Raw genomic sequence first — 9965 nt, 5'->3', positions numbered from 1 at the left:
GATGCCTCCACTTAACTGTGGCTATATTGTGCTGTCAAATGTAAAATATGCACATTATGAATAGGCTAAGTGTTAGTATACTTATGTATCTACAAACATGCTATATCAGTTTTTTATTTTTTAAGTAATATAAAAAGGCGTGCAGGAATGGATAATTAACCATAGGAAAAATGAAACAGCCAACGATAGAAAATGTAAGTGCATTTTCTTTATTTAGACATGAGACAAAAACACCCACAATATATCCATCCACACTTTACCTTCTCTCATAGGCTTCTTCCAACTGGAGCTACCAACATTACTACATACCCCTGACTCCATCTTGTTAAACCCTCAACCAATTTATGTTTAATTAAGCTGTTCTGAAATTTCATCAAGAAAAAAGGAATGCATTTTTGTACACAGCAATTGTCTGGAAGGTCTTGGAAATAACTTCCTGGAATAATGCTATGTTTTTTTATTTCTACTTGTACGGGAAGCATGTTTGAAAATAAACCTAGTTTTAACTACTTATATGCTAAAGAACAACAAATGTGTCAATAGAGGAATTACCATCAAATAAATTAGGTGTGAACAAAGTGCATAAATTGACAAGTTTACCCAGCAAGTAACAAGTATTTTTGCTGCACCGCTATGACACCTGCTTAACTGTTTGTGACCAATAAACTTTGATTTTTCACTCAAGTTTCTCTTTGCTCTGCCTGATCCATACACCATCATACAACAGACATACCCAGTCCTCATCTGTTTAAAAAATATCCTCCTTAATGATTTCATTGTGTAAACCACATTTTGTTTGTTCTTCATTCGTTTGGAAATTGCAAGGACAATCTTGGAAATGTTGACGCAAAGCTTCATCTATTTTGTCATAATCCTTCATCACAAATTGAGACTTGTCTATGTTTGTTCTTCATTGTGAGAAGTGGAATGATAACCACAATTTTAAACCATGAAATAGCATACTTGATCTTTCTCCCCACAACAAGATACCCTCCACCCCATCTTATTTGTACTCTAAACCCCCCACCCAATTCCTTCTCATTCTGGAATCAACAGCCATACCCCCGGGACTTAAATTTTGTTTTTTTTCTTTCCCTGCAGGCCTCAGTTGACAGAGTGGATTTATACAGGCCCACCTTCAAGGGTGACCACTGATGAGCCTCCAAGCTTCTCTGCTAAGGTGCGCCGATCTTTGATGTCCTCCAAACCGTTAACTTGCCATTCATGCTTGATACCTAGAAATGAGCAAAGTGGTCAAATGTGTAAACAAAACAAATGAAAGCACACTAATCATCAGTTAGATTTTTTTTCAACCTGAAGCGTTAAGCTCACCTGTGAATTTCTTCTTAATGGCATCCTTTGAGCTGGCATAGATCATTTTGCTCTTCAGTGGAGCACCTTCTGGGGCCCTGCGATACAAAGGAAACAGAAAATATTACCAAAATATTCTGTCTTTATATCAGCAGAATTGACTAGTTGTAATCATCAAATTAAGTCAACTTAAACCCAGTGTTTAAAAGTTGACACTCACCAGAAGATGAAGACAAGGTCCTCCTTCTTGGTCTCCTTGGTCTCATAGGTTGCATCATAGAGGGCGTAGCGACAGTCGTCTGCAGGCAGCATCTTGACAAAGTGCAGGTAAGGGTCTGCGATGGTGGTACCCACATCACCGGTCAGAATCTCTTTACCTGCTTCAAGGACAATGTGCTTCTTGTCCTCGCTGAGACAGAACAGCACTGCCTTCTTCCTCTTCTTCTTCTCATCCTCATTCGCCTGGGCCTTACGGACCTTCATCTCATTGAAGACTGTAATAACTTCATCAGTCACTGTCACCCCAGAGGCCTAAGAGGAGAAAACAAGTTGAATGCATCATGTACCCAAGAGGTCAATGAATGAGATCTCTCAGCTTTGGTCTGCATGTTTGGACTGAAGTTTAAAACAGTTTGCAGGGCTTTAAATGGCTTGTTTTTCCAGACTAAACGATTGCTGATATCTTCAGCCCCGTCGACTAATCATTAAGCAAACACTGTTAGTGGGCACACTGGGATAAGGATGTTGATAAATCACTATGATCATTTCACACTTGCACTGTTCAGAGCAGTCGACTTTACATTTTAAAGAAAACATTTGGAACAATTGTTAGTTAGGTCAGTACTTGAATGATTGAAATACAAGGATGGTGTGTGCCAAAAGTATTCTACATTTTTTCCTCAAAATTGCAAAAGATGAGCCACAAGTCAAACAAACAAACTCAGAGGGTTGTGTCAGAACAAAAGATACCTATTCATATAGCAAATAGAAAGACAGCAGAGGGTGCTTTTACTGTTCCTGAAATCAATACCTTGGACAAACTGACTAAGTGAAACATACCCTACATTTTCACAATCATCCACTTACATTCCAAAACAATCTCTAAAAAGAGCCAGGGAAAACTTTGAAAAGAGAATGTTAATCTCAAGAAAATACATTTCAGTTCCATTTCTAGTGGTATGAAGATGATTTGGTTGCTGGCAGCTAACTAGCTAGAATGTTATTACCAAGGTGGAAGAAATGCACTTCACTAAGACCATATGTAGGGTATCCAATCAAAAACATTTTGACCAATGGATAAAATGTTATGTAGATGATCCTCTGAAACAACCAATGGTCCAAACCTCATGTATCTTATCATAATCCGTTCAAAATGTATTGAGAGTTTTTACCCTTACAGGATGGTCAAAATTATGGCAACCAAATCAGAACAAAAGTGGTACTAAATCAGGGGGGAAACCAGACTGGATTCTGAATGAGATTAAGGCTACCTGACAGGTTTACCATTGAAATCATCATAAAACAATAAGAGGTAAGATAGATATCGATTGAGACATTTTAGTATACACTGTTCGTATTAACGCAAAGTTCCTGTATTTTTCTCCGGAATGTCAGAGCACTGTGCCTACCCGAAAACCTTTTACATTTAATTCAGCTAGTGTCATGCCAACTTTTATATTTGCGACCAACAACAAAATGGTCAAAAGTTTTTGCGATAAAGCTGCACCGCTCTGTAAACAGAGCTCGGTGCTTTTAATCTGATGCACTTTTATGTTAATTATGTTAGAGAAATACCCCACTGAACAATTCAGAACATGAAGAATTACATTTGTCTTGATAAAATCTATTTTATACCATAAGGAAGTGAAATGTCATCACCCAGAGTGGGTGGACACCCTGGCATATTTAACAGGATGTCCACTAGCAAACAAACAGTGTGTTTGCATTGGGAAGTTGGTGCACTTCCTCTTCCCCAAAGCAGTGGTTACAGCGCATTCACTTATGGTGGGTGTGCTGAAGCAGAAAACCATACTCAGTGTTAGAAACACACTGGCGTGCCGTTGTCAGCGCAAGTCAAGGGAGAAGGAAATTGTGTCAGGGTTCGATGCCATGGCTTCCTAGTTTGATGGAGCTACTAACCAATTCTCAATAATCATTCTCAACAATTGTCACCGAAATTGTTAAAGTGAACATACGCAGTCAACAAGATACCGTTGAACAAAATCCATTGACATGTCATAATCTACGAACATTGTTAGGTAGCTAGCAAGCTTTGACGGCACACTTCCTTGTACTTGCAGTAAGGGTGGGGTCGGCTGAAACGGGAGGTAACGTTAGCTACCGGTACTAGCTAGCTGGCAGTAAATGTTAGCGGGTGAGGCGTTAGACGAGTGTCAGGCTAGCATCGTCTTACTCAAACATTTGTCACGTTAAAGCAATTGTCAATTCCAATCAACACCAAATGGTGGATAGCGTACCGTTCGTTTGCTAACATAACTGTGCCATCTGAAGTAATCTAGCTAACTACGTATACTAACTAGTTAGCTTGCTAGCTAATTTAGCCATCCGGTTAGCACGAGGCCTAGTTAGCTTAACTAATACTAATGATACTGTTAGGTCATGGTTGAGAGGAAATGCCGAGGGGCCAGGTGATACCTAGTTAACTCTGACCATGAATGACAAATGGCGGTTTAGTTAAATGCTAATTGTTGAAGCAGGTTAGCCAAGTTAAACAGTTAGCTACCAAATGTGGGCTGTTAGCTAGCAAGGTGGTCAATGTTCATCGATTGAAAAACTATGGTGGGGAAATAAATAACTTCATTTTATGATCAGCGGGCCAAGTTACTAACTACCCCTCCCCAAAACAACTACTGTGGGTTGTATATGTAGGATAACAAAATTAGTTATTTGAACCATAAAAGTAACGTTACCATGGTTGGGTCTTTCGTGTATCAGCGTCTGAGTCGAAAATGAAATGTTCGTTCTTCTTGTTGAGTTCACACTAGACCGACGGACACGCGCCTGACGGGCATCAGAACAAAGGGAGCAAGTGTCAACCCAAAGTATCATGGGAATTGTATTTTCATTATAACCCTCCCCCGAACACACACTGACACAATCACAGTATGCACTTGAACGACGTTCAATAGGCTAAACTACAGATCTAGACTGTAACAGTCAATGTCCATATAGAATAGAGTATAATAACGTCTCTAGACTATATTAAGAAAAAAAAATGTTTAAATCCCTAATGATCTATATGGTGAAAATAAAAGTTTGCGCGCATTAAATCAGCTTTTAAAAAGTATGTCCAATCCAATTTATCTCTTACAATCAATTCACTGTATGCATTTTTGACAGACACAGGGACTGACGTGTCTGTCTCTCCGATACATCAGTCATTCATTCGCAATGAGAAGGTTGGCTAAACTCACTTCCAAATAAGGAAACGAACGGCAGTAGGGCCAATGCGCGCCTCGTGCACACCCTGCGGTTCGCGGCATCTATATCTCCATATATGGCCATTAGGGCATTTCGTTCAAATCTAGACCAAGACAGACGAGTACTTGCTGTGCAATATAAACGACAGACTCAAACCAGAGCAAAGCGAGTAAAAAAGAGGAAGAGAGAGAGAGAGAGAGAGAGAGAGAGAGACCCAAAAAGGCCTGTGGTGTTGATGGTATCCTCAATGAAATGATCAAATATACAGACAACAAATTCCAATTGGCTATACTAAAACTCTTTAACATCATACTTAGCTCTGGCATCTTCCCCAATATTTGGAACCAAGGACTGATCACCCCAATCCACAAAAGTGGAGACAAATTTGACCCCAATAACTACCGTGGAATATGTGTCAACAGTAACCTTGGGAAAATCCTCTGCATTATTATTAACAGCAGACTCGTACATTTCCTCAATGAAAACAATGTACTGAGCAAATGTCAAATTGGCTTTTTACCAAATTACCGTACAACAGACCATGTATTCACCCTGCACACCCTAATTGACAACCAAACAAACCAAAACAAAGGCAAAGTCTTCTCATGCTTTGTTGATTTCAAAAAAGCCTTCGACTCAATCTGGCATGAGGGTCTGCTATACAAACTGATGGAAAGTGGTGTTGGGGGTAAAACATACGACATTATAAAATCCATGTACACAAACAACAAGTGTGCGGTTAAAATTGGCAAAAAACACACACATTTCTTCACACAGGGTCGTGGGGTTAGACAGGGATGCAGTTTAAGCCCCACCCTCTTCAACATATATATCAACGAATTGGCGCGGGCACTAGAAAAGTCTGCAGCACCCGGCCTCCCCCTGCTAGAATCCGAAGTCAAATGTCTGCTGTTTGCCGATGATCTGGTGCTTCTGTCACCAACCAAGGAGGGCCTACAGCAGCACCTAGATCTTATGCACAGATTCTGTCAGACCTGGGCCCTGACAGTAAATCTCAGTAAGACCAAAATAATGGTGTTCCAAAAAAGGTCCAGTCACCAGGACCACAAATACAAATTCAATCTAGACACTGTTGCCCTAGAGCACACAAAAAACTATACATACCTTGGCCTAAACATCAGCGCCACAGGTAACTTCCACAAAGCTGTGAACGATCTGAGAGACAAGGCAAGAAGGGCATTCTATGCCATCAAAAGAAACATAAATTTCAACATACCAATTAGGATTTGGCTAAAAATACTTGAATCAGTCATAGAGCCCATTGCCCTTTATGGTTGTGAGGTCTGGGGTCCGCTCACCAACCAAGACTTCACAAAATGGGACAAACACCAAATTGAGACTCTGCACGCAGAATTCTGCAAAAATATCCTCCGTGTACAACGTAGAACACCAAATAATGCATGCAGAGCAGAATTAGGCCGATACCCACTAATTATCAAAATCCAGAAAAGAGCCGTTAAATTCTACAACCACCTAAAAGGAAGTGATTCACAAACCTTCCATAACAAAGCCATCACCTACAGAGAGATGAACCTGGAGAAGAGTCCCCTAAGCAAGCTGGTCCTGGGGCTCTGTTCACAAACACAAACACACCCTACAGAGCCCCAGGACAACAGCACAATTAGACCCAACCAAATCATGAGAAAACAAAAAGATAATTACTTGACACATTGGAAAGAATTAACAAAAAAACAGAGCAAACTAGAATGCTATTTGGCCCTAAACAGAGAGTACACAGCGGCAGAATACCTGACCACTGTGACTGACCCAAAATTAAGGAAAGCTTTGACTATGTACAGACTCAGTGAGCATAGCCTTGCTATTGAGAAAGGCCGCCGTAGGCAGACATGGCTCTCAAGAGAAGACAGGCTATGTGCTCACTGCCCACAAAATGAGGTGGAAACTGAGCTGCACTTCCTAACCTCCTGCCCAATGTATGACCATATTAGAGAGACATATTTCCCTCAGATTACACAGATCCACAAAGAATTCGAAAACAAATCCAAATTTGAAAAACTCCCATATCTACTGGGTGAAATTCCACAGTGTGCCATCACAGCAGCAAGATTTGTGACCTGTTGCCACGAGAAAAGGGCAACCAGTGAAGAACACACACCATTGTAAATACAACCCATATTTATGCTTATTTATTTTATCTTGTGTCCTTTAACCATTTGTACATTGTTAAAACACTGTATATATATATATAATATGACATTTGTAATGTCTTTACTGTTTTGAAACCTCTGTATGTGTAATGTTTACTGTTAATTTTTGTTGTTTTTCACTTTATATTTTCACTTTGTATGTTGTCTACCTCACTTGCTTTGGCAATGTTAACACATGTTTCCCATGCCAATAAAGCCCTTGAATTGAATTGAATTGAATTGAGAGAGAGAGAGAGAGAGAGAGAGAGAGAGAGAGAGAATAAACTACTAGGTAAAATACCACAGTGTGCCATCACACCAGCAAGAAAATGGCAACAAGTGAAGCACAAACACCCTTGTAAATACAACCCATATTTATTTTCCCTTTTGTACATTGTTACACTAAAAATAGCCCTATTATAACATTTGAAATGTCTCTTATTTTTAAACTTGTGTGTGATCTTTACTGTTCGGTTCAGATTGTTTATTTCGCTATTGTTAATAATCGATTTTACTTTCTTTGACAATGTGAACACATGTTTCCCACGCTGATAATGGCTTTTTTAATTGACTTGAGAGAGAGTGAAAAGGAGCGTGACTACTGGGAGGTGTTCATTCGTTGTCTTATAGCACCACCAGTTTTTCCACACATCCATACATTGGACTAGACATCTTCTGTGGATAAAATTAAGGGATGATAATTGTAGCTATATAACACAATACATTCTCTTAAATTCACTGTGTTGATATATAAGATTGTTCACGAGATAGGCCTGATATGGCCTAATTTACCAGTAGGCCTAGCGATGAGACTGCTATCAGAGACGGAAAAGGAAGCGATACATCTCAGTCCATTTTTTCTGGCTCTTATACAGACCCAGCAGCTATTGCATTGGTGTGAATGGGAGAACCACCCCTTCAGTAGACCGGAACTGTGACAATGTTTTCAATGGTAAACGGCCTGAGTAAGACATCTTTATGTATCCACCATCTTTGAAGCGATCATGCTTGCTTGCCATGATGTTACTTTTTGTGCCACTGCAGTCTCCGTAGACATCGAAACATGGCGGCGTCCTACAAACGAGTTATGTAGCTTGTGTCCAGCTATGTTCTGATTGAAAAAAGTCAAAGGGTTCCATAAAAAACTGACAGTAAGAAAAATGACATTTCGGTATTTGTTAAGCGGTATATCGAAGTGTTGGTCTAGTCTTGCACGTCATCGATTATCAAACGTTTCGCGATTGCGGAACCTTAGCGAAGTGACACCGAGAGCGATATTGAGCCATCCATCACATACACCATCGTCGACATGCACTGGCATGAGCAATGGCCACCTATATAGCCGTGTAAGAGTAGCATACAGTTTGGGGAGAGAGGGTGCTATATGGGCAACAGATACGTTGTGTTTTGGTCTGTTATCAATCCGCTCAAGAGTGAACGCACAAAAACGGTACTTTCATGTTATGAAGAAACTGCACCAACAGGTGCCTCTTTTCCGCCCTCTTTCTACATCGACAGCAGTTGCAAAAGACGTGATTCTGTTTGAGCACGACCGAACAAGGTTCTTTCGCCTCTTAGCAGTCTTCTGTGGTGGTCAGTTTCTTTTTTGGACATACCTGGCCCACTTCGCCTTTACTGGTCTTCGAGACACTGGTGGAAGTGGTTCTGGTGGGAGACATGTCTCCACTACTGGCTTGGCAGGACTTTGGAGTTTCGATATGAACCTGGGATCTAATGCTTGGAGATATGGATTCACACTGGCATGCCTTGTTATTGGTATGTGTCAGAATTAAGTGTGCAAAATACTGGCACTATTATAAATTGAGGCACCTATACCTGTGTGTGATTGTATTAATACTTTTCTCTCTCTCTCTTAGGTGGAGGGATCATGGGACTTGGTGCTCTGTTCTGCCGGCGTTCTGTCAGCCAGGTGATTCTACATAAGGGGGGCGGGATGGTCACCGTGTCGACACAGTCACCCCTGGGACCAAACAAGGGACAGAGAATTACTGTACCCTTGTCACAAGTGGCCTGTTACGCCCACAGACAAGAGTCTCCTACTTTCATTCCCCTCAGGGTGAAAGATCGCAAGTTCTACTTTCTTTTGGACAGAGACGGCACACTGAATAATCCCCAACTGTTTGATGTTACAGTTGGGGCATATCGATCATTCTAGGTGTGTCAAGATAACAGAATGTGACATGTCCCCCATTGTCAATGCAACATTGTGTCAGTACAAAGGGGTTGATTGGAATGAAGTCAACAATCTGTTGGCTAAAGTTCTCAACATAAACCATTGATTAAGTTTGCAAAAACTGTGTTGGCCTTTTGTAATTAATTTGACAACAAATAAGATATAGATATTAATAAACTGTGGATGTAAAATAAAAATAAAAATGTTTCCAGTGCATTGAAGTGGATCATTTTCAACACTATTCACCACCTCCAAACCAAAAATACACATTTTCAGTCAGTATTTCTATTCTGGGATGAAGATTGTTGTAACTGTAACTAAAATCTGCATCTGATAGTAGATGATCTTAGCAAAAAGGTGTGATGGGTCCATACTCAAAAATATATATGCAAATATATTGCATAAAGGCTTTGCCACCTTATTCAGTGTGTAGATGATCTTAAAAGGCGTACATATTTGACCTGGCTAAGACTTTGAGTTAAAGATTAGTTTGAGATAACATTAGATAATCTCTCCTGGCTCAGTTCCCCACATACCCCCTCATTGAGACGGGGTGGAGTGACTAGTTACCCTCAATCCCCATTGAGATTGAGGAGTTACTGTAGTTGCCCCCATCTCCCTTTTGAGTGCAATCTCCACTCCACTTCCAACAGCTGTCACTGAACATACTGAATTATCTACAAATAGTAATGAGTAGTTATTTATGATGCATGGTAATTTGTAGATCAAACAGTCTGCAGTCACCTGCAGTGTCGGCTGAAATGTTGAACAAGCCCAATATTTTGCATGTATTGGCCTAGACCTTGCTCCTGAAGTTGATCCTGGATCAATAATGATTTCCTACTTCATCC

The 9965-nt window shown here is 40.3% G+C and overlaps 2 protein-coding genes across 2 annotated transcripts; one reads left to right on the top strand and one right to left on the bottom strand.

Annotated features, from left to right (window-relative positions):
* Positions 1-192: 192 nt before the first annotated feature.
* On the bottom strand, positions 193-4555 carry LOC110509956 (cofilin-2). Its single transcript, XM_021591193.2, has 4 exons — positions 4242-4555; positions 1532-1842; positions 1333-1409; positions 193-1235 (listed from the first exon to the last, which is right to left on the bottom strand). Exons 1-4 carry the CDS (start codon positions 4242-4244, stop codon positions 1123-1125), a joined length of 504 nt encoding a protein of 167 aa, XP_021446868.1. The 5' UTR covers positions 4245-4555; the 3' UTR covers positions 193-1122.
* A 3390-nt stretch (positions 4556-7945) lies between these two features.
* tmem223 (transmembrane protein 223) lies at positions 7946-9322 on the top strand. Its single transcript, XM_021591187.2, has 2 exons — positions 7946-8696; positions 8798-9322. The coding sequence occupies exons 1-2, from the start codon at positions 8081-8083 to the stop codon at positions 9094-9096; spliced, it is 915 nt and encodes a 304-aa protein (XP_021446862.1). The 5' UTR covers positions 7946-8080; the 3' UTR covers positions 9097-9322.
* Positions 9323-9965: the final 643 nt, after the last annotated feature.

This window comes from Oncorhynchus mykiss, chromosome Y (assembly GCF_013265735.2).
Source record: "Oncorhynchus mykiss isolate Arlee chromosome Y, USDA_OmykA_1.1, whole genome shotgun sequence".
Lineage (NCBI taxonomy): Eukaryota > Metazoa > Chordata > Actinopteri > Salmoniformes > Salmonidae > Oncorhynchus > Oncorhynchus mykiss.
Note: the sequence above shows the minus strand (reverse complement) of the source record. Positions and strands in the feature narration are given on the sequence as shown.